General features: G+C 43.7%; 1 protein-coding gene across 1 annotated transcript in view; it reads right to left on the bottom strand.

Moving 5' to 3' along the window:
• LOC101610575 (ovostatin homolog) overlaps positions 1-24,830 on the bottom strand; it is a 57,018-nt gene that overhangs the window by 5,708 nt on the left and 26,480 nt on the right. Inside the window, exons 16-30 of the mRNA XM_045139796.1 lie at positions 24,173-24,343; positions 21,739-21,883; positions 18,889-18,988; positions 18,013-18,241; positions 17,450-17,579; positions 16,464-16,582; positions 14,719-14,770; positions 13,679-13,762; positions 12,686-12,862; positions 10,731-10,812; positions 9,974-10,130; positions 8,046-8,120; positions 6,325-6,490; positions 4,420-4,622; positions 2,594-2,803 (exon numbers count right to left, since the gene is read on the bottom strand). Of these exons, the coding sequence (XP_044995731.1) occupies positions 2,594-2,803; positions 4,420-4,622; positions 6,325-6,490; positions 8,046-8,120; positions 9,974-10,130; positions 10,731-10,812; positions 12,686-12,862; positions 13,679-13,762; positions 14,719-14,770; positions 16,464-16,582; positions 17,450-17,579; positions 18,013-18,241; positions 18,889-18,988; positions 21,739-21,883; positions 24,173-24,343 (2,100 nt within the window). The remainder of the gene's footprint in view (positions 1-2,593; positions 2,804-4,419; positions 4,623-6,324; positions 6,491-8,045; positions 8,121-9,973; positions 10,131-10,730; positions 10,813-12,685; positions 12,863-13,678; positions 13,763-14,718; positions 14,771-16,463; positions 16,583-17,449; positions 17,580-18,012; positions 18,242-18,888; positions 18,989-21,738; positions 21,884-24,172; positions 24,344-24,830) is intronic.

Genomic DNA, 24,830 nt, shown 5'->3' with positions numbered 1-24,830 from the left:
ATGCATCTGGAGTTCGTTTGCAGTGCCTGGAGGCCCTGGTGTGCCCATTCTCTCTCTAACTGCCTCTTTCTCTCTCTCTGTCTGTCACTTGCAAATAAATAAATAAAATTTAAAAAAAAAGAAAATGCCATAATGAAGCCTGTAACTTAATATGCTAACTTTAAAAACTAATAGGGATGCTGTTTGTGGGGCAATGAAACATCAAGCTGGAATTGAGCTGGGTCTCCTAGCTGGCCAGCTGTCATATGGAAAGTGTCATGCAGTCTGCTTCCGGGGGCGGGGGTGTCCTCAAGCGTCTTACCCAGCAGTAGATCTATCCTATATGAGCGGTCGGGCAAGATGTGCTCACCGGTGGAGTAGGGCCATAACTGTTTTGGGGGTGACTAACTGCTCTTTTATTGGATCTGAGGCGAGGGAATTCATGCTTGCTGCTGAAAACCCAGTCAAAAGCCCATGGCTTGGAAGATCCTAGACCCTAGAGGGGAATACCACTGCTGTTTTGTTTCCCTAAATGGATACGCAGTGTTTATTAAACTGCCCTCTACACCTCAATAACATCCTTATACCCATAGATTAGTGGTCCTCTCACGTTCATGCTCTGACCGTTGGGGAGACTCAAAACTCATCAAAGTGCTGACCATAAGTGACTGCTGGTGAGTACGCCCTGCTTAAGGCAACACCTGTCACATGTCACGCCATGCTGAGGGAACATTGTGGAAGAGAGGGAAGAAGAAATGTAAGAGCCGCAGGATGGAGAGAACTTTGGGGGCACTTGTGGACATGAAGTGGCTGATACTTCATGACCTCAGAGCAGCTGTTGTTACCTCCACAAAGCCTGCGCAATATTGCCATACGGCACCCAGCACCAGTTCTACGCGGATGACGGAAGAGGATGAAACAGTTTTCGCATCAGAAAAGGGCCGTGTCGGGCAGAATAAGGGGTTCAGAGAAAGAGGCTGGGGGAGGGGACAAAAAGTAAGAGGAGGGGGGCCGGAGAGATGGCTTAGCGGTTAAGGTGCTTGCCTGCAAAGCCAGAGGACCCAGATTCTATTCTCCAGAATCCACGTTAGCCAGATGCACAAGGGGGCACAAGCATCTGGAGTTCGTTTGCAGTGGCTGGAGGCCCCGGCGTGCCCATTCTCTCTCTCTCTCTCAAATAAATAAATAAATAAAATATATTTTAAAAAAAAAAAGGTAAGAGGAGGGGATTAAGAACGAAGCACATCCTATTTATTCATGAAAATTGTCAATAAAAAGTTTTAAAAATAGTAAAGAAAAAGTGGAAAGCTGGGCGTGGTGGCGCACGCCTTTAATCCCAGCACTCAGGAGGCAGAGGTAGGAGGATCGCCGTGAGTTCGAGGCCACCCTGAGACTCCGTAGTGAATTCCAGGTCAGCCTGGGCTAGAGTGAAACCCTACCTTGACAAACAAAAACAAACAAACAAAAAAAGGGAGTACCTTTCTATAGCATAATTTGCATTTTTTGCTATTGAGTAGAAACAAAAGTGGGCTGGGGAGATTGCTCAGTGGTTCAACGTGCTTGCTTTTCTCTCTCTCTCTCTTTCTTTTTTTTAAGGTAGAGTCTCACTCTAGCCCAGGCTGACCTGGAATTCATTCACTACATAGTCTCAGGGTGGCCTCGAACTCACAGCAATCCTTCTACCTCTCCCTTCCGAGTGCTGGGATTAAAAGCTTGCACCACCACATCAAGCTTCTTTCTTTCTTTCTTTCTTTCTTTCTTTCTTTCTTTCTTCCTTCCTTCCTTCCTTCCTTCCTTCCTTCCTTCCTTCCTTCCTTCCTTCTTTCTTTGTCTTATTTTTTAATATTATTTATTTATTTATTTGAGAGTGACACAGAGAGAAAGAGGGACAGACAGACAGAGAAAATGGGCATGCCAGGGCCTCCAGCCACTGCAAACGAACTCCACATGCATACGCCCCTTTGTGCATCTGGCTAACGTGGGTCCTGGGGAATTGAGCCTAGAACCGGGGTCCTTAGGCTTCACAGGGAAGCACTTAACCACTAAGTCATCTCTCCATTCCTCTTTCTTTCTTTCTTAATTTACTTATTCATTTATTTATTTGAGAGAGAAACAGATAGATAGAGAGGCAAATAGATAAAGAGAACAAGCACACCAAGGCCTCCAGCCACTGCAAACAAACTCCAGATGTATGTGCCACCTAGTGCATCTGGCTTTACATGGGTACTGGGGAATTGAACGTGAGTCCTTTGGCTTTGCAGCAAAGTGCCTTAACGGCTAAGCAGTCTCTCCAGCCCCAACGTGCTACCTTGTAGAGCTTGCTGGGCCTGCATTTGATTCCCCAGTACCCACATAAAGCCAGCCATAAAAAGTGGTGCATGTGTTTGGTCTTGGTTTGCATGGTTTGCAGTGGCTCCTCTCTCTCTCTCTCTCTCTCTCTCTCTCTCTCTTGAAAACAAAGTTAAGAAATGTAAAAAAGGAAAAGTAAGAGAAAGTAAAGGTAGCCATGAGAAGAGTCAAAATGACAAAATAACCCCTGAAATATATAATTGAGAAAACTGGAAGAATTTTTATAGGCAAACTTTGTTCCGCTCTTAGGTGGAACTTCTGTTACCTGGATAAATGCACAGCCTTGTCCTTCTACCTCCACTGTGTATTGTCCGTGAACTCTTGTTAATTCCGAATGCTGTACCAGGAGGCGGTTATCCCTGTGAACCCGAAAAATCTCCTCAAATTCTTTGCTTCTCAAGGTGATGGTGTTTTCCCCAGCAGAGCCAGTGATTTTCATGTAGTGGGTTAGGGCCAGCAGACAGATGGGGGTGTCCTGCACAGAACAGTGACCGACAATGACCCATGCTCTCTTGTGGTGAAGACTGCCCATCATTTGACCACCAACTGTCGATCAATACCTAGATCTGTTCCTAAAACTGGTCAGACAACATCAAGACCCAACAGCTTCATCAACAGAGAGGAAAAAAAATTGCCTATTTGTGGGAGCTGTTTCCACTTGATTATTTCTTTCAGTAAATCTTCATTGAGTATTTTGTGAAGGACAATCTCAATAGCTGAAAATTGTGTCAAATACTTTCTAAAAGTTAAGGTGATGTGTAATTCGATGACGTCTATGCTCTCCCATTTTCAAAGGAGGAGAGAGAGAGAATCAGAAGCGGTACTTCACTTTGGAGATTCCGTTGCTCATGATTTTATTGAGAAACTAATACTTAAAAAAGAGGGAAACTGGGCTGGAGAGATGGCGTAGTGGTTAAGCGCTTGCCTGTGAAGCCTAAGGACCCCGGTTCGAGGCTCGGTTCCCCAGGTCCCACGTTAGCCAGATGCACAAGGGGGCGCACACGTCTGGAGGTCGTTTGCAGAGGCTGGAAGCCCTGGCGCGCCCATTCTCTCTCTCTCCCTCTATCTGTCTTTCTCTCTGTGTCTGTCGCTCTCAAATAAATAAATAAATAAATAAAAAGAGGGAAACAAATATTGTTTGATAAATGAAACTGCATTTCCTTTTATAGTCATTTTTTTTCCTATGAAGGAAATGAATGTGCCATTTTTATGACTATTTTTGTTTCCCCATTATTCCTTTCTTCCATTTGATTATGCAAATGTGTAGACCACAGAATTAGAAAGGTATCGTTTTTCTTTCTTAAAATTTTTTAAAAAATTATTTATTTATGGGCTGGAGGGATGGCTTAGCAGTTAAGCACTTGCCTGTGAAGTCTAAGGACCCCAGTTCAAGACTCCATTCCCCAGGACCCACGTTAGCCAGATGCACAAGGGGGCGCACGCGTCTGGAGTTCGTTTGCAGTGGCCGGAGGCCCTGGCGCGCCCATTCTCTCTCTCACTCTCTATCTGCCTCTTTCTCTCTCTGTCACTCTCAAGTAAATAAATAAAAATCTTAAAAAAAATTTATTTATTTATTTGCAAGCAGAGAGAGAAGAGAGACAGACATGCACAGACAGGGAATAGGTGCTCCAGGGCCTCCAGCCTCTGCAAACTCCAGACACATGCGTCACCTTGTGCATCTGGCTTATGTGGGTCCTGGGGAATCGAACCTGAGTCCTTAGGCTTTGCAGGCTAGTGACTTAACCAGTAAGCCATCTTTGCAGCCCGAAATCCTTTCTCTTGGCTGACACGTAGTTTAACCGTTAGACCACCATATATCTAATGTGCCAGGACTCTCTCTCACGCTTATGAATTTTCTAGATTTGAGTTCCGTTTTTACTGTGTAAATGGAGGCATAGTCAACAGAAGTTCATTTTGTGTATTAGACACATCTTAGAAGATAACCTGATATACAATAACTATCATGAATAATTACTGACTAAGTCAAACAGGATTCATAGCATGAAATGACGGCTCCGCTACAGGCTTATCCCAGAGTGCTGTCTTCCGCACTCAGCAAACTCTTTTTAGCATCCCACTCATGTCAGTAACCTGCGTGGCCGAGAAGCCTCCGTGGGAGTTCATCTGCTGGGCGAGCCACTGCACAACCTTACTGGCATAATCAAGGTCCCGGATGGCCCGGGAAATGACAGCCAACAGCACATAGCAGGTCTTCTCTGTCTCGCCAGAAGGAACAAAGGGTGGGGACTCCTCCGTCTTGGGGTTCTTTTCTTTTTCCCAATATATCATATTATCTGAAAGAGGAAAATTTTCACAGTCCTAGAAAAGAAGATCTTATATTCTTATATTCTTTAAAAAATATTTTATTTGGGCTGGAGAGATGGCTTAGTGGTTAAGCGTTTGCCTGTGAAGCCTAAGGACCCCGGTTCTAGGCTCGATTCCCCAGGTCCCACGTTAGCCAGATGCACAAGGGGGCGCACGAGTCTGGAGTTCGTTTGCAGTGGCTGGGGCCCCTGGCGCGCCCATTCTCTCTCCCCCCCGCCTCTGTGCCTCTTTCTCTGTTGGTTGCTCTCAAATAAATTAAAATTTAAAAAAATATTTTATTTATTTATTTTGGTTTTTCAAGGTAGGGTTTCATTCTAGCTCGGGCTGACCTGGGATTCACTACGTTGTCTCAGGGTGGCCTTGAACTCACAGTGACCCTCTTACCTGTGCCTCCCAAGTGCTGGGATTAAAGGCGTGCGCCACCATTCCCGGTAAATATTTTATTTTTATTTATTTTTGATTTGAGAAAGAGAGAGGGGGGGGTCGCAAATAGAGAATGGGTGTTCCAGGGCCTCCAGCCACTGCAAACAAACTCCAGACGCGTGTGCCCCTTGCGCATCTGGCTAACGTGGGTCCTGGGGAATCAAACCTGGGTCCTTTGGCTTTGCAGGCAAATGCCTTAACTGCTAAGCCATCCCTCCAGCCATAGCTCCTATATTATTATTATTATTTTTGGTTTTGCGGGGGTTGGGTCTCACTCTAGTCCAGGCTGGCCTGGTATTCACTATGTAGTCTCGGGGCGGCCTTAAACTCAGGGCAATCCTCCTACCTCTGGCTCCTGAGTCCTGGGATTAAAGGCATAAACCACCACGCCTGGCCAGGCTACTATATTCTTAAACATCAGGATGACTCAAATTTCTTCCTTGGAATTTCCTCTGTTACGGGCTGACTCTGAAAAATTTCAGGTGCCAAAGCCTTTGATCTGTGGGACCTCAGAGCATGAGTTTGGAGATGCGGGTCTTTAAAGGAATGACTAAGTCAAAATGAGTTTGTGAAGGTGGATGTAATTCAGTCTGATGGTTCTCATTAGACCAAACCAACACATACAAGGGATACCAAGGATTTCTACGTAATAGGTTAAACTCTATCCTAGGCAAAATAAATTGGTCAATAAAACACACTTGCTAATGCACGGATCTTACATTTCTATCCACCCCAGAACTGGGAGAAAATAAATGTTGATGTTTAAGTATACCAACATGGGGTATTTTGTTATGACAGCCCTGGCAAATGAACAAAGCCTGAAACATCAACTGTAGACTCAGGGATAGGATTTATCTTAATGTTTTTATTTATTTGAGAAAGAGAGAAAGAGGGAGTGATAGTGAGTAGCGATGTGTTAGGACCTCTTGCCACTACAAATGAGCTCTGGATGCAGGTGCCACTTTGCGTGTCTGGCTTTATATGGAAACTGAGGAACTGAACCCTGACCATGAGGCTTTGCAAGCAAGCTACTTTAACCCCTGAGCCATCTTCCCAGAGATCATTATGATTGTCTGGGACACGGCCACTGTGTATTTCCTTTGTTTACTTCAGTCGTCACTGAGATGAAATTAGTGGAAACAAGCAGAAGGGAATGCCATAAGAGACACAGGATTAGGATGGCATGTTAAGTTCCATCTTTGATTTCAACAGCTTTTCCCACTAGCCAGAACAAATGGTAAGACTTACTTATTTTAGTAGCGGATCGGTCCAAGGTCTGGAGTAAGGATGTCACCTGCTGTTCCTTTCCAGCGAACGCAAAAGCATAAGCTAGCAAAGCGTGAGTGTGGCTGGTGGCGACTCCCCGGGCCACCGCCTCCTCCAGGCAAAATAGCCCATTGCGCAGAGCGGGAAACTGGTGAGGAAGAAGCGCATTGATTGTTCGAGTGAGAATGTCTCCATTCTTAGACTCTGATAGCCACTTCATTATAACCCAGACCACCCGTCCCGATGATCTCTTCCCTAGGATGGTCTGGATCACCTGCGCAAGGATCACTTCCCTAAAGTGGCCCAGGACCTGAGCCAAGGGGGACTGCTCTGCATCCAAGGAATTGCAATGACTCCTGCTGTCCCCTGGGTATCCCCTAGTCTGTAAAGGGAAGTTGCTTCTGGCCCGCCTGGTCAGAACCCTTAACAGACATTCCCAATTAAAGGCCCTCTCAGCTGATGAGCACTCTTTCCTGTGTCTTTCCCAACAAATATATTTTAAGTGGTAGATGAACATTTTATGTGATTGCTGAATCCTTAGACTAATTATTTATAATGCAGCTTTAATCATATACACTTGAAGCTCATTTTGTACACGGATCTATTCATATGCTTATTATACACACTGTATTTTAAAATAGCATTGTCATAAATTTGACATATAATTATTGTTAGTACAGGGGAATAAAATTTGGTACTAAGAAAGTGGCAGCTTTAGTATCTGATCAGTGATGTAAATTTCTTCTGTGGAGCAAGATGTACAATTCTTTTAGACCTAAAATATTTTACTTTAATGCCTTATGTAGAAGTTTATATCTCTGAAGATGTTCTTGATCTTCATGACATAAAAGTGACAGAAAATCTGTAGCATTTCCATTTAGGAACAGTTTTGGGAATCTGACCATCTGCTCTACCGATTGGAAGGTAGCCAGGACCAACTTCATTTAAGTTGAAAATGTTTAGCCTGGCTTAGAATTCTTGATTATGACTTTTCCTAGAGCAGAGGCTCTTTTTAAAAAAATTTTTTAAATTTTTATTTATATATTTGAGAGCGACAGACAGAGAAAGGCAGAGAGAGAAAGAGAGAGAGAGAGAGAGAGAGAGAGAGAGAGAGAGAGAGAATGGGTGTGCCAGGGTCTCCAGCCACTGCAAACAAACTCCAGACGCGTGCGCCCCCTTGTGCATCTGGCTAACATGGGACCTGGGGAACCGAGCCTCGAACCGGGGTCCTTAGGCTTCACAGGCAAGCGCTTAACTGCTATGCCATCTCTCCAGCCCCCTCCTTTTGTTTTTGATGGTGACTGTTTTTGTTTTTTGAGTTAGGTTCTTGCTGTGTAGCCCAGGCTGACCTCAAACATTGTGACCCTTGGCCTCAGTTTCCCAACTGCTGGGAGTATGCATGTATGCCACTATGCCTGCCAGACCAGAAGCCCTTTCTCTGGAATTCACGACTGGCCTTCAGGATATGTGTACGTATCCGAGTTTATATGAAAAACCGAGTCGTGGATGAGTGCACTCAACCAGGGCCCAACACAATCTTGTTTATCAAATATCTCGATGACCAAAAAAATCTGAACAACATCAGTTTAACAGGGGGTGAGGAATCAAGTGTTCGCTCGGTAGCTTATCAAGTCTGGGAGTTTATCTGCACCTAGGCTCTGTCTAATGCACTGACGAAGCCAGAAGACAATTGCAACGCATACAGAGGCATTAAGTCCAGCTTCAAGGAACGTCCCCACGATGTATGCAGTGAGCGCAACGTTGTCTTCATTTCCAGCCTGGAGACAAAGGGACAGTGAGCCTTGTGAGACAGAGAGCTGAAGAACAGCTGTTTTTATTTTTAGTTTTTTTTTTTTGCAGTGAAACAAAATAGGTATTAAATTCTACAACAGATACCTTTCATCACAATGACATGCTAACATGTTTAATTTTTAATTGATTAATAGCCATGCTATTTGAGTAAGAATTCAGTGAAATTAAATGAAATAATTAAATAAGGCATAATAATTAATTTTTTTTTTTTTTTTTTTTTTTTTTTTTGGTTTTTCGAGGTAGGGTCTCATTCTAGCCCAGGCTGACCTGGAATTCACTATGGAGTCTCAGGGTGGCCTCGAACTCATGATGATCCTTCTACCTCTGCCTCCCGAGTGCTGGGATTAAAGGTGTGTGCCACCACGCCTACCAACAATTAATTTTAAATATACTGAATGTTATGCACAATGCTTAATATGTGGTAGGATATTAAATCTCTATTCCCTGCAATTCATATGACCCTATTTGGTATTAATCTTAAAAAAAAAAAAGCAAAGAAGGAATTTCAGTTAGGATGAGGAAAAATAGGGCATAAAGACCTTCTGAAAATCCTTACAATAAGGCAGTTCCATGAGACAATTATAACAGTTAGGTCTTGTAGATGATCACAGTGTAAATTAGAAAAGTATTTAAAAACCACAGGGATTGCACACTGACTATGCATAAAAATAACCACGGAAACTTTAATATTAAACAAATCAGCACTTCAAACTGTATTTGAAAATGCCAGAATGAATGACACCTACATCTCCATCTGCCTACCAAAAACATGTAAAACCAACGTCCATACAAGAGATTGTGAAATTTTAGACCTCAGGAATGAGACAGGGAAGTGGACTGTCCTGGGCACTGCAGGGGGTTCTGGTGCCAAGAGAATTCAGGCTGGCATGTGGGATCCACTGGGGCAGTACAAAACTCTTGTCTACGTAGACCAGAGGCAGCCTCTTTTATTTTACTTTTTCCAGCAAAGGAATTTCTGAGGAGCTAGGTTTTTGAGGTGAAAGTAATAGTATGTGGTAAACACTAAAATAAGGTGCATGTTGAGTCATTGTTTTTCTATAGCACTACCTTCATTTTTTCTCTTGCTTCTTTCTTCCTTCCAACTCAATTCAACTCAACACACACACACGCACACACACGCGCACACACAATCACTCACTATCAATGACAGCTGTCCCATGCAATTCACGGGAGATCGGTTCTGGAACTCCCTGAGGACACTAACATAGCAAGACGCTCACGTTCTCCCTATGAAACCGATGCAGAGTTTATGTGCAGCCTGTGATTCCTAGAAGGCTCTTGGGACTCTCTGCATTACCCGCAACACCTACTTTAGTGCAAATGCCTGGCCAAGAGGATAAAGGCAAAGCTTGCTGCCTTGCACCAATGTGAATTGCTAGATATATTCTCTAGAACTTTCTCGCCATCCCTGAGCAGAACTGACTTTATATTACGCAGACCCCCAAGGCCCTGTCCCTTAATATGCTACCCAGATCCAAGCTTATGGTTGCATTCTCCCCAGGCTGCCGTGCCCTCCTCTCTCCTTTATGGTTCTCAGTTTAATTATTACAGAGCCCTGCCTAGATAGGAGGACTAAAGACTGACTCAGGCTAGCAAAATACTTATTCACTTATGGCCGGGCTCTGGGTAAACACTCATGAAGCAGAGGGATGCTCTCATCCAGGACACAAGAGAGTGGTGACCACAGCAGACTCAGAAGGACTGACATCCACTTGTACCAGCAGTGGGCAGGTCCCAGATGCAGCCGGGCAGGTGGAAAGCATTCATCACAGGGGCAGGGACGGAGGAAGCCTCTTACCTCCTGTGCATTGCTGAAATGCTTGTAATTCCTTGTGAAACACCCATTTATTTCCTGTTTGCTTGAAAGCCAGATTAAGGTCTGTTTGGGGATTGTTTCATCAATGAATATATATTGCTTCATTCTCTCCAGTGTCTTACAAGTTAGGGCACTGAGCCTGTGTAGCAGATCGCCAAAGCAAAAGTTTTGGAAAATAAAAGAAAGACAAAAAGATGTCAGCTACTCAACAAGTTTATTAGTGTTGTTTCCTTCAGGCAATGCCTACACTCAACTTGTCTAATGGTGATTGCTATCAGTTTTTTCTTTTTTGACTAATGGTGGCTTTCTTTGGGGTCAGTAAAATATTAAGAACAATAATCTGAAGAAATTAGAGTCATTTTTAGCCCTTCAATCCATTCAAGTGATGTGTAATCACTCTGGTTACACATTTTTGGAAACAGAGTGGGTGTAAGCAGATTCTATGGGGCTATCATCTAGTTTCTTTTCTGAATCTATATGGCACTTGAGAAATGCAGAGTAAGATATACCACTTGAAGCTAATGGTCTGGGCAATAACAGAAAACCAATGAATGGTCCAGCATACAAACAAGACAATCCTGTTGTATTTGAATAATGAAATCACTGGGTTTTATTTTCTTCTCTGTAAATTTGCTTTGAAACTCACTTACAGGGAACATCCCCACTGAGTTCTAGCTGCCTTCTTGCAAGCCTGACTCATAATTCCTACATTATTGAAAATGAAATTGTTATCTCTCACCAGATGCTCCCTTTCTGATCCCTCTGGCAAAACGTACGGTATGAACCATCAGCGTTTTTGAAAGACAAGAGCTTCTGATAACCTAAAATACAACACAGCAGGAAACTACTTTTTTTAAGTGAAAAAGTTAGAAGAAAAAGCATACTGTAGTATAAATAAACCTTTTATCTTGGTGTTAGACAAAGCAACATTACTTGGATGGGGCTGGAGAGATGGCTTTGTGGTTAAGGCGCTTGCCTGCGAAGCCTGAGGACCCACGTTCAACTCTCCAGATCCTTCGTAAGCCAGGTGCACAAGGTGATGCAAGCAGGCAAGGTTGCACGTGGGCACTTGGGAGGCAGAGGTAGGTGGATAGCTGTGAGTTCGAGGCCATCCTGAGACTACATAGTGAGTTCCAGGTTATTCTGGACTAAAGTGAGACCCTACCTCAAAGAACCAAAAGTTAAGTGTGTTGGGCTTGCTCCAAAAAAATTACTTGAATCATCACTTCAATTTTAATTTCTGCAACTTCTTTATCCACAGTGAAGGAAAAAAAATAAGTCCTTGCCTCTGAGATTTTGGTGACAAATATGCAGAGAGGCCTAGCTCTAGAAACTGGGTCATCCACCATGTGCTGGTGGTACAGAACATGGAGCAACATGGCTGGAAGCTGGAAGAGACTCAGTCCCCAGACAGTCAGCGCGTCTAGTGCCAGAAGGTGCTACAAGAGCGACTGGGGGAAATGACCAACGTCTGTCCAAGCAACTCGTGGCCTAAGCTACTCAGCAGCAAATAACCTGACATGATGCTCACACAAGTGCAATAGTGGCGCACAGCCATGGTGGGAAACCAACTACTCTTGATTTGGCTAACTGATCCGCTAAGTGGAACGGAGCCCATAGCTGGAGCTGGGAAACAAGACAGAACCTTATCCAAAAACGAGCCCACTCTCCATTATCAAGCTCCCACCAATTGTGGGCTACAAGAGGGCTTACACCTATTAAACCTATAACAATGGTTATCCCATTTATCTGGCACTAATTTCACTCTCCATTGGAGAATTTGCTACCCTTTTTCAGATGGACGCAGAACCTGAGGAGAGAATCAGTCCATCACACCTCACGAGGGCCCCAGCTGAAACCATAGAATAACTGGGGAAATGAGCAAGAGTGCTGCTTTCTTGGTGAACCTGGTACCAGCACAAGGGTGAAGGAGACAGACACAGAGAACACTCAACTCTTACCAAACCAGAGATCCAGAGACACAGAGGCTCCTAAGACCTCATCACTGAAGTAGACCTAAAACAAACCCAACATGGCTCAGGGAAATTTGCAGAAGAGAGGCAGGAAAGAATGTTAGAGCCACATGTTGGGTCATTATGCACAGAGACCTTACCTCCTCCCCATAATTGATGGCTAACCCCACATGCACGACCCACGATCCCCAACAAGGAGGGTCCCTGTGGAGGGGGGAGGACAGGGAGGAGGCTAACGATGGTACCCACATGACTGTCTACACACTGTGCACATAAGTAATAAAAAAACCTGGGTCATCACTGATACTTGTTAATTCGCACTTGTCCCTCAGGGTTCTTTTGAATCACTCAAAAGTAAAGCTGGCTTGTCCTGGGCATCGCTTCGTATGGTTCATCTGCTCTCTTTCCAGGTGCTGATCCTATCACTTTGCCACCGTGGAACAGAGCTGGGCGGCAGGCTGGGCGAAAGAGCCCTGGCGAATACCAGGAACAATGCAGATGCGGTGGTGAAATACACATTTAAAATGAGCTCATCAATGACAACTTTAGTTTTACCCTGGGAAGCTTAATGAGGACACGGATTTTTAAAGTAAAAAATGAACAAGCAGCTGGGACTCAGAGAACCTAAAAAGTCTCCCCAGAGGACCACAGAATCACGGGTTTAGGGCTTGCTGCTACCAGACACAGCGAACGTCATCATGACAGGCAGAGGTCCTCTCACCATTAGCCAGGAGGGTTCGAGCCTTCGACGAAACTTCCTCTGTCAATTGTTCAGTAGCTCTCAGGTAGTCAAGGACATACGTGTTAGAGGCTAGTAGGGCCACGTTCTGCTCGCCGCAGCCAAAGGTTGTTTGGAGGAGAGTGTCTAGATTCTGCATTGCAGCTCCGAGAATGTCCCCTGGATAGAAACGACGGAAAGTCACGTCATTTATATTCATAACCACAGATAGAAGGTGTGTGGCAGAAGTAGGAGACATCTTAAATGGAGTCTAAAAGGTGTGAACAAGACAAGCTTGCAGACTGACTCTAAGGGGTGATATGTACTAAAGGTGGTGTTGAAGGGGTTTCTGGTTTGACGTGTGTCTGAAAAAAAAAATCCCCTTACCAGAGAGGAGGAAGTTAGGGAAGTATTTATTTGCTTGTTTGCTTCTTTTCTTCCTCTCTTTTCTTCCTTCTTCCCTCCCTCCTTCTCTCTCTCCCTTCCTTCCTTCTTTCCTCCCTCCCTCTTTCTCCCTTCCTTCCTTCCATCCCTCCCTCCTTCTCTCTCTCTCTCTCTTTCTTTCTTAGAAACTGACTCTATGAAATATAAACTGCAACACATCCCTATCCAAAAATACGTGAGTGTCAATGATAAACAAAGAAGCTTGCCTCTTAGGAAGCATATTTCTCTTTTGACTGAGAAAATTCCCAGGATCTTTAATGGTAAAAGCTTATCTTAATCCTCCATGAGGTTGATTTCCTATTGCAGATCAATAGGTTCAAATGGAATATTCTGTTTTCTGAGCCCCCGTTGTCTCTATCAGCCCTGTGTCTCCTAGGAAACGGTTATCTCCCCTCAGACCCCATATGGAAGCCAGCCCAGAGGACGACCTGAATGCTGTCCTCTGACGGACAGCTTAAGAAAATCTCTCCAGTCTAACACTTGGGAATTTTTTTAAAAGACCATCTCAACTAAGAGTTTCAAATCAGCATGAAAGAAATTTAATCGATTTACCCACAACAGTGAAAAAGGCTCTGACGGATCCTTCCACTACACTGCTCGGTAGCTCCAAAGTTACCTGCCTCGAGGTTTTGGTTCCTGGAAAGTAAATGCCCATAAAAACAGTGCAAAGATTCCCTTCATGAGCAACAGTGGCAGATCTGAGGAGCAACTACATTAGAAAAATAGTCATTAGTTATTTTTGTCTTTTAGGTGAAGTGAAATTGAGAGATTTGATTGAGTTAGAATGACAATACCTTCAAAAAATGGTATATAAATCCATGTTAAACAATAATCCCCATTTGCCATCAGTTTAGCCCTTAAACTATTTAAGTATGGAAAAATGTCCGAATATGAAACTACTTGGGGCTGGCTAGATAGCTCAGTGGTTAAAGAATTTGCCTGCAAAGCCTAGTGAGTTGGGTTCGATTCCCCACTGCCCATGTAAAGCCAGATGCACAGAGTGGCACATGCATCTGGAGTTTGTTTGCAGTGGCTAGAGGCTCTGGCATGCCCATTCTCCCTCTCTGTCTGTCTGTCTCTCATGTCTATCTCTCTCTGCTTTCAAATAAATAAATTAATTAAAAACTACTGACTCCTCATAGATGGTACAGCTCAAAGACAAATAATTCAAATTAACTAGGTAAGATAACAGCATGATGGCCATAAAGCAGGCAATTGAGAGTCAGTAATGAATCTCTGGATTATTTGATATAAGAACATAAGTTGTATTGTGTGTTATTTGAACATATTCATGATTTTCCATTGACTAATGTGAGACAGCTATCTGAGTAGAGGAGGCAAAACATACAAGATGGGAAAAATAAGTTGAGCCAGACTACTGTCAATATGTGAACAAAAATATTTTATAAAGGTGCTTTTATGCATTTTTGTTTGCTAAAATTATATAGTGAAGTGATCCTCCAAGGAGGTTTGGAATGAACCACATGGCAAGTGGATTAAGAAGATTCATGGTTAGGGAGAAAAAAAAATAGACCAATTCTGCTGATAATCATGCTTTAGGACCAAACTGACCACCTAAGAAATCCTCTTACCTTTTGTGCAGATAAGGAAACTCTGTGTTGTTTCTTTTTTAATACCTTCAGGCTGTCAGAGAATAAACAAAAACAGTGAAACAATAAGCTTGGGTCTGGAGAGGTGGCTTAGTGCTTAAGACACTTGCCTGCAAAGCCAAAGGACTCAGGTTCGATTCCCCCGGACCCATGTAAACCAGAAGCACAAGGTGGCACATGTGTCTGGAGTTTGTTTGAAGCAGCTGGAGGTCCTGTCTCTCTCTCTCTGCCTCTTTCTCTCTCTCGTAAGTAAATAAATATAAAACCATAAGCTAGGACCATCTTTCCATGAAGGAAAAACAATCAAGAATCAACTTCTTTAGACACGGTTGGTGCAGGGTTATTCCAGAGAGACCCGTTCACTATTCTTGTCCCTTCCCACCTAAACAAAGCCCCTTAATTTGGGTTCCAAGTTTAGCCCAGGATAGTCGTGTGCCTTTCTCAGCCGCTCTGGGTCTGTCTAGCATCGGCAGTAGACAAAATGTTTTGCGGAGTAGGGAGGTGCTGAATGCAGTGTGTGTAGCAAGAATATTCCTTGACAAAGATGAATTCTTGCTGAAGATGATAGGAACTGCTAGAGGCATGGGGTTGTCTCTGGGGCCTTAGTGTCAGTTAAAAAGAGAAGAGGAAGAGGAGGCGATCTGCTGAATGCATCACAAGTCAAGAAAGACTGGAAACCGTCCAGGACGTCTCAAATAGGTTGCTCATCCGTGACGAGGCACTATGGACGTTTTGTGTTTGATCGGTTGAAAATTCGAGGCATGTACTTTCCCAATGAGCCACATCTTGAGCCCCTGGGTGAGGGATTAATTAAAGGATTAATTTATGTTATTTTTAAATAATTTTTCTTTTTATTTATTTAGTTGAGAGAGACAGAGTCAGACACAGGGAGAGAGAAGGAGACAGAGAGAGAATGGGCATGCCAGGGCCTCCAGCCATTGCAAACGAACTCCAGACACGTGCGCCCCCTTGTGCATCTGGCTTACTTACATGGGTCCTGGGGAATGGAACCTGAGTCCTTTGGCTTTGCAGGCAAATACCTTAACCACTAAGCCATCTCTCCAGCCAGAATTTATGTTATTTTCATTTTGGTTTTTTGAGGTAGGGTCTCACTCTGGTCCAGACTGACCTGGAATTGAATCTGTATTCTCAGGGTGGCCTCAAATTCACAGCGGCCCTCCTACCTCTGCCTCCCGAGTGCTGGGATTAAAGGCGTGCGCCACCAGCACTCGGGAGGCAGAGATAGGAGGGTCGCCGTGAGTTTGAGGCCACCCTGAGAATACAGAATGAATTCCAGCTCAGCCTGGACCAGAGCGAGACCTTACCTCGAAAAACCAAAAAAAAAAAATTATCTTTTTTTCCCCTGGTTTTCCAATGTAGGGTCTTGCTCTAGCCCACAGTGGCCTCAACGTATGGCGATTCTCCTACCTCTGCCTCCCTAGTGCTGGGATTAAAGGCGTGTGCCCCATGCCCGGCTAAGAATATCTTTTTTTTTTTTTTTTTTTTTTGGTTTTTCGAGGTAGGGTCTCACTCTGGCCCAGGCTGACCTGGAATTCACTATGTAGTCTCAGGGTGGCCTCGAACTCACGGCGATCCTCCTACCTCTGCCTCCCGAGTGCTGGGATTAAAGGCGTGTGCCCCATGCCCGGCTAAGAATATCTTTTTATATCCTCTTAGATACGGGCTGTATTTTATTACAAGTGTATAGTAGTTTTGCACATACACACCTCTACTAGGATGCTGCTGACCACCGTATCTCTCCAGTGGAGGTTTTGCTGCTTGGGGGCTTCATTTGGACAGGCGCTATTTCCTCTGGACTCTGCGACCGCAGTAATGTTCACTTTCCCTGGAAAACATTTCCCAAAGTAAGTTAAACTGACCACTGCAGTGGGAAATGAGTTGGATGAACCAAATCTTATCAAGCTAGCTTGCTACTTCTCCTGCTTGGAGCTAATGTGACATGTTTGGTTAATCACTTTGAGATTCCATATATTAACTTAGTCGAGATTTTAAGAAACGTAACAGTGTGGGCTGGACAGATGGCTTAGCGGTTAAGCGCTTGCCTGTGAAGCCCAAGGACCCCGGTTCGAGGCTCCATTCCCTAGGACCCACGTTAGCCAGATGCATAAGGGGGCGCACACGTCTGGAGTTTGTTTGCAGTGGCTGGAGGCCCTGGCGCACCCATTCTCTCTCTCTCTCTCTGCCTCTTTCTCTGTCTGTCGCTCTCAAATTAATAAATAAATAATTTTTTTTAAAAAAGAAATGTAACAGTGTGCAAAGCCATCTGAGCTTTGTTTGCAATGGTTATAAATGACAGTATAACAGATAACTGGGCTCCTAACTTTTTCTTATATGAAATGGTAAAATATGATTGAACAAAAGGGCGCTGGGTTGAAATCAAGTGCTAGGGAGCTATTTATTGTTTTAAATTCTCTGTGGTATCCCAGTAGATTACTAAAACTGATCTCCAGATTCTTTGTTCATAAAAAATTTAGAGGATTGGAAAATCTTATTGGTAGGGCTTAGTATTACCTCTGCACTTATATATTTGGGAATGGGAGGGGGATAAGATCAAAGTACATTATATATATATATATATATATATATATATATATATATATATATATGAAAATGTCAAAAACAGGAAAACACTAAATTACAAAAAATAGGCTTGTTTTGCACACAAGACTGGCCCAGACACATAGCTGCTTACCCAATTTCTTAGGTATAAAAGTCCAGACATATGTCTTCCTCTCACCAGCCTTGATAATATCACTACTGTTGCTGTTTAAACTATTGACATTTGCTTCATAATTCTGAGATGCTTCTAATTTCACAGAAACCTACAAAAAAAATATGGTCACGGGACACCACTTTAAATACTCTGATTCCATTTCTCCCCCCCCCACACTTTCCAGCTTTTTTTAAAAAATTGAAATTCTGCAATTTATGGCACAACGATCTCTTAAGGATCTTTGACAAGGCTGGCGTTTGTCATGTTGGGAAGATTCTCCTTTATTTTGTTTTGAGTTAGCCAAATTGAGAGGTCCCCAACGACTCCTTTCAGCTAAAACGGTAAAATGTGCATTTTCATGATTTTCACCAGCAGCAGAGGCTCTTGCCATTGCTGTGAGATTAATAAAGCAATCTCTTTCCGAGGAGTCAGGGAACGACAGCCTGATTATTCATTTGAGAACCAAGACGATAGGTGAGTCCAGGAGACTACGGAAGCGTACTGTCAAGACTTCTGTTTTCAGATCCAAGAGAGCAGCGTACCTCCGCGCAAGCGTTCAGGGAGCTGACGACGGTGACGGTCAGGTCACAGTGCTCATTTCGGACGATCGCAATGGGAGAGGCGACTTCGACAAAGAAGGGCTGGGAGACTTGCAGAGACACTGTCGATGAAATGCCAAATCCCTCGTCGCTGTGGACGCAGAAGGCGCCTGCCTCCCAGCGGGTTATGGTGTCGGGGACGAGGAGTGAGAGGTTTGCCAAACCCGAGGAGCTGCAGGGGCAAGACAGCCTTCGTTCAAACAAAGAATCCCAGCTGAGTGCAGAGTAAGCAAAACCTTAATTAACTGAAGGTTCAAAAAGTACCAAAGTCTCTGGATGAGGCATTAAGACAAAAGTCACATTAAATAAAGGCCACTATTTATTTTTAATTTGAGGAAGCTATCATCTGCCTGCATGACATTTACAGAAGAGAAGGCCTTATTACAAAACAAACAAACAAACAAAAAACTAAAATGTGCCAGACAAACAAGCAAATGTATGATCAGTATGTGCCAACTAATGGTATTTGCATTTTTAAAATATTTTATTTTTATTTATTTATTTGAGAGAGAGAGAGAGATACAGAAATAGGCAGGTAGAGAGGAATGGGCACGCCAGGGCCTCCAGCCACTGCAAACCAACTCCAGCTGCGTGTGCTCCCTTGTGCATCCGGCTTAGTGGGTCCTGGGGAGTGGAACCTGGGTCCTTTGGCTTTGCAGGCAAGTGCCTTAACTGCTAAGCCATCTCTCTAACCCGGTATTTGCATATTTTTATACCCGCTTATTCCCAGAAATAAAAGTTAGCAAACAAAAAGAAGATGGGTATAAAGACACATTGGGAGAGAAATCTGTTTTTGAAAAAGGGGAAAAGAAAACTTACTCAACACTGATGAGGTCCCAGATCCATGTCTTGGGAAAGTTTGTTCTGACTGTTTCCATGAAAGTCTGCTCTGCGTGGTCCACACTGTCTAAGTTATCAGCTAGACAGAAAAAGAGACAGAGAGAGAGAAAGAGAGAGACAGAGAGAGAGAAAAGGGGTAGAGGGAGAGGGAAAGACAAAGAGAAGGAGAGGGACATTATGTTTCAATGCTGCATGCTCAAGTTAAGTCTTCAACTGTAAATGACCAGTGTTTCTTAGTGTGAAGCAATGTCGAAATTTGCTCCTGGGGCTTAGAGCTGTTAACTTCAGACTTCAGCCTCGACATCAGTATTTTGATGCTTAAAGATCTGTATTTACTAGGAGACAATAACAATGTTACACATAGCCTACATTTTTTTTTTTTTTTCCTCCACAGCCAAATTTGGAGCAAGTGTTGTTTGCTCAAAGAATCAAGTTTTTCACAGGACATGCCAGTTGACACTAGTGAGTTTCCAAAGATGTTAAGGTTGCTAATTCCCCAAGAATACTTGGAGCTTAGCATGCCGCCTTTAATTCCAGCACTCAGGTTTTCAAGGCCACTTTGAGACGACATAGTGAATTCCAAGTCAGCCTGAGCTAGAATGAGAGCCTACCTTGAAAACAAAACAAAACAAAACAAAACAAAACAAAACAAAACAAACAAAACTTTTACATGTGTAGCCTGTAGGCTGCATTCGAACCCCTTCATAGTAACATCCATTTCAAAGTTGTCACTATTGAATTGGACATCGTGTCCTATACCTGTAATTCCAGCACTTAAGGAGGATCAAGAGTTCAAGACTATCTTTCAGCCGAGGCTACATGAGACCCTGTTTCAAAACAGGGGAGTGGGGGGGAGGCGGGCTGGGGGTTGACTCAGTGTGGCTCAGTGGGTAAAGTGTTACCTCTCAAGTGCAAGGGCTTGAATTTAAGCCTCAGTATTCATATAAAATGCCAGATGATAGCCCAGGGTGGCACACATGCTTCCCCCCAAAATAAATAAAATATGGTAAAAGTGCATATATATAAACGCTTAAAATAGCCCAAAACATCACCGAAGTCTTCCCAAGTGAGACCCTTTGACCCCTGTCTATCCCACATTCCCAGCCATGAAATGTTACCTCTAGCTGGGGGTGGTAGCGCAGTCTACCGCAGAAGCCGGGCATGGTGGCGCACGCCTTTAATCCCAGCACTCGGGAGGCAGAGGTAGGAGGATGGTCATGAGTTCAAGGCCACCTTGAGACTACATAGTGAATGCCAGGTCAGCCTGAGCTAGAGTGAAACCCAACCTTGGAAAACCAAAAAAAAAAAAAAAAAAAAAAATTATCTTTTACATCTGCAAACTACCATACAGATCTGTCTACATTCCTTTTCTTTTCCTTTCTTTCCTTCCCTCTTTCTTTCTTTCTTTCTTTCTTTCTTTCTTTCTTTCTTTCTTTCTTTCTTTCTTTCTTTCTTTCCTTCCCTCTTTCTTTCTTTCTTTCTTTCTTTCTTTCTTTCTTTCTTTCTTTCTTTCTTTCTTTCTTTCTTTTCTTCCCTCCTTCCTTCCTTCCTTCCTCCCTCCCTCCCTCCCTCTCTCCCTCCCTCCCTTCCTTTCTTTCTTTCTGTTTTTGTTTTTCGAGGTAGGGTCTCACTGGCCCAGGCTGACCTGGCATTCACTATGGAGTCTCAAGGTGGCCTTGAACTCATGGTGATCCTCCTACCTCTGCCTCCCCAGTGCTGGGATTAAAGGCGTGCGCCACCATGCCCGGCTTCTGTCTACATTTCTTGATTTCAACTTGCTTTGTTTTTATAGTAATGTAATCGAATCTCTCAACTGGATTCTGACATTTGTGCCATTTTGTAAAGTTTTATGCAGCCAGACACTCAATCGGAGAGAAACAACCACACAGTCCACAGAAGGCCAAAGCGGCACAGGGCGAAGGCGCGGCAGGAGCGGGCCCGCCGCTCGGGCTCCTCTTCTCTGCGCCCCTCTGGGCTGGAAATTAGATTTGCCCCAGACATACTTCAGGGCTGGACACCTCCTCCAGCCAGCCCAAGACCCAAATTACAAGTTAAAAAAATTTTTTTTTGTTCATTTTAATTAATTTATTTGAGAATGACAGAGAGACAGAGATAGAGGGAGAGAGAGAGAAAGAGAGAGAACGGGCGCTCCAGGGCTTCCAACCACTGCAAACGAACTCCAGACGCGTGTGCCCCCTTGTGCATCTGGCTAACGTGGGACCTGGGGAACCGAGCCTCGAACCGGGGTCCTCAGGCTTCACAGGCGAGCACTTAACCACTAAGCCATCTCTCCAGCCCTACATTACAAGTTTTAATAAAGTGTCGGAGTCAATGGGGGGCATACATTCAAACTGCCACACATGGTTTTATCTCAAATTGTATACCCAATTCTGAGTCCTCTTGATTATCCTTCCAACCCAATTTTTTTTTTTTAGAAAACAGTCACATGGTGACTATCTTTATAAAAAATTATTTATTTATTTGAGAGCAACAGAGAAAGAAGGAGAGAGAGAGAGAGACAGAGAAAGAAGGAAAGAGACAGAGAGAGAGAGAGAGAGAGAGAATGGGCATTCCAGGGCCTCCAGCCACTGCTAATGAACTCCAGACGCGTGCTCCCCCTTGTGCATCTGGCTAACATGGGTCCTGGGGAATCGAGCCTCGAACTAGGGTCCTTAGGCTTCACAGGCAAGCCCTTAACTGCTAAGCCGTCTCTCCAGCCCCCTATCACAAAATTCTAGATTACTCACACGCAGCCGTAGCTGGGACTCCGTAATTCTAGATTACACGTGGGCAGCCACAGCTGGGGACCCATAATTGCAGATTACTCACCGGCAGCCGTAAGTGGAACCCCATACATTGGTGCAGTTCTTCCTTGTACGTAATATAAAGACTCCATGGGGAGAAAACTTCCCTCCTGTGAACATACTTCCGGCTTCCGGTAATGGAAGTTGGTAAAGACTTTCAGCCCAATGTCCTTTCAAGCAATGAACAAACAAAAAAGAGCATTCCTCTCACATATGAACTATGAAAAACCTATTATAAAAACAAGTTGATCATGAATATACATATTTTCTGTGCTACCAAGGACCCAGGATAATAGAACTTGAGTCACATCTATTTGATTTATGGAAAACAAAATCCCTAATTTAGAAGAGCAACAATAATCATTATGATGATGATGTGATAATATTTTACTATTTCTCCATTTACTCCCAAAGGAAAATACTAATGAAATCAGCATTATCATTACCTTAGTTAGCATCAAACATACTCAGACATATACCAGCTCAGTAAACAAGAGCGGAGGCTTAGCTGAGCTCTGTGTGTCTCAATGCGCCAGTCATGCAGCTGTGACCTTGGAGGTAAGATTTATGTATGGAGACTCTCAGCATACAGAGAGCCCAGGTATAGGTGTGGAATGCACACTATAATTTAACTTCTGTGTGTGTGTGTGTGTGTGTGTGTGTGTGTGTGTGTTCAGGTGCTCCTATGGCACAGTCCACCTGTGGAGGTCAAAGACCACTTCAGGGGAATCGAGCCTCGAGCTGGGGTCCTTAGGCTTCACAGGCAAGCGTTTAACCGCTAAGCCATCTCCCCAGCCACCTTCCGCTTGTTCTCAGGCAGGGTCTTGAGTTCACTGCTGGGCTCTGTTCTCCAGGCGGGTGAACTGCTGGGCGATTCTCCTGTCTCTGCCTTCCTTCTCGCCATAGGCATGCTGGGATTACAGATGCTAGCTCTCTAGCCCCTTAGTTTGGCTTGGTGATTCAACTATTTTTTTTTTTTTTTTGCATAAGACTTATTGCAATAAATTGGAGGCTGTCTCATTAATTTTTACTTAGGGTTTCATAATTTTAGCCATGTAACTCTTTTCAAGTACAAAAGAAAAAAAAATAAAATTAATCTCTCATTTTATATAAGACCATTTTTGAGTTGTCCTTGTAAAATTTTATTTATTTATTTATTTATGGGGGAGAATGGGTACACCAGGGCCTCCAGCCACTGCAAGTGAATTCCAGATGCAGGTGCCCTCTTGTGTATCTGGCTTACATGGGACCTGGAGAATTGAACCTGGGTCCTTGCAGGCATGCGCCTTAACTGCTAAGCCATCTCTCTAGCTCAAGTTCTCTTTTTAAAAATTATTTTTATAATTCGTTTGTGTGTGCAAGCATGTTTGTTTCTCTGCCTCCCGTTTTACCCTGAAGTGCTGGGATTACAGAAGCTCACCATGGCTTCCTGCTTTTGTTTTAATTAAATTTTTTTTTCTTAGTTTTAGAGAGAGAGAGAGAGAAAGAGAGAGAAAGAGAGGAAGGAGAGAGATAGAAAGTTGGCATGCCAGGGCCTCAGCAACTGTAATCAACTCCTGATGCTTGTGCCACTTGGTGGGCATGTGTGACCTTGTGCTTGCCTCACCTTTGTGAGTCTGTCTGGTTTATGTGGGATCCGGAGAGTCAAGCATGGGTCCTTAAGGCTTTGCACACAAGTGCCTTAACTGTTAAGCTATGTCTCCAGCCCTGGCTTCCTGCTTTTAAATTTTTCTGTTGTTTATTTTCATTTATTTATTTGAGAGCAACAGAGAGGGAGCAGGGAGAAAAAGAGAGAGAATGGGCCCGCCAGGGCTTCCAGCCACTGCAAACAAACTCCAGACACGTGCGCCTCCTTGTGCATCTGGGTAACATGGGTCCTGGGGAATCAATCCAGCCTCAAACTGGGGTCCTTAGGCTTCACAGGCAAGTGCTTTACCACTAAGCCACCTCTCCAGCCCTGGCTTCCTGCTTTTTTAAAATTTTTTTATTTTATTTTATTTTATTTTATTTTATTTATTTATTTGAGAGTGACAGACACAGAGAGAAGGACAGATAGAGGGAGAGAGAGAGAATGGGCGCGCCAGGGCTTCCAGCCTCTGCAAACGAACTCCAGATGCGTGTGCCCCCTTGTGCATCTGGCTAACGTGGGACCTGGGGAACTGAGCCTCGAACCGGGGTCCTTAGGCTTCACAGGCAAGCGTTTAACCGCTAAGCCATCTCTCCAGCCCGTTTCCTGCTTTTTGACAAGGGCTGTGGGGATTGAATTTGTGTACTCCAGCTCAAGTGGTGAGTGATTAAACATGGAGCTTCTCTCCCAAGTACACTGTTTTGAGTTCTCTAGTAACAAACTACATGAACCAAGACTTGTATCATAGGAAACATATATAATCAAGGAAGCATTGTTGGTGTTAAAGTTAGACTTGAGATGAGGTTGTTTATAAGACCTTTAGTGGCCTCACCTTGATAATACCGGAGATGTCTCCATCCCCGTCACTGCGCACAGGCATGTAGTACAACCCATCACGGAACACATGCTTAGGGGGAATGCACGCGTCTGCTTTGCCGTCATCCAGGTTGAGACCAAGGTAGAAATAACCATGTGGTTGTGTATTTGGAAGCAGGTTGTATACCTATGAGACACCCATGGTACCCGTGAGTCCAAGCTTTTGTACTTGCGAAGCTAGAAAATTTTGTGTCATAACCATTTATTCTTTTGTTGTTGTTGAAGCATGGACACAATATTTAATGTAATATTTCTGAGTCAACTTTCAAAAAGTTCAGAAGAGGAGACCAGTTTCGTTTTACTTAGTCAATGCCAGGGTCGCGTTTCTTGCACATTTCAACATTGTTTTAAACTAAAATTAAACCTATATGTATGTAAGACTATGAAAAATGGCAAACTTACCCTGGGAATGTGCTCATTGAAACATTATCGCTTGACTCATAGCAAATAACAGAAAACAAATGAAGACTGCCTCTTTGGACTCATGTATTGAAGACCTACATCTCTATTTGAGAACCCTTGATAGCTTTTCCTCAAGGCAGTTTGTAAGATTTTTGTCTCTTTAGTGGTACAAAGACTGAGAAAAAGCTATTTACTCTGATCCCGTGAAATGC

The sequence above is a fragment of the Jaculus jaculus genome, chromosome 23 (genome assembly GCF_020740685.1).
Source record: "Jaculus jaculus isolate mJacJac1 chromosome 23, mJacJac1.mat.Y.cur, whole genome shotgun sequence".
In the NCBI taxonomy this organism is placed as follows: domain Eukaryota; kingdom Metazoa; phylum Chordata; class Mammalia; order Rodentia; family Dipodidae; genus Jaculus; species Jaculus jaculus.
The sequence above is the reverse complement of the archived record's forward strand: the minus strand, read 5'-3'. Positions and strand labels throughout refer to the sequence as shown.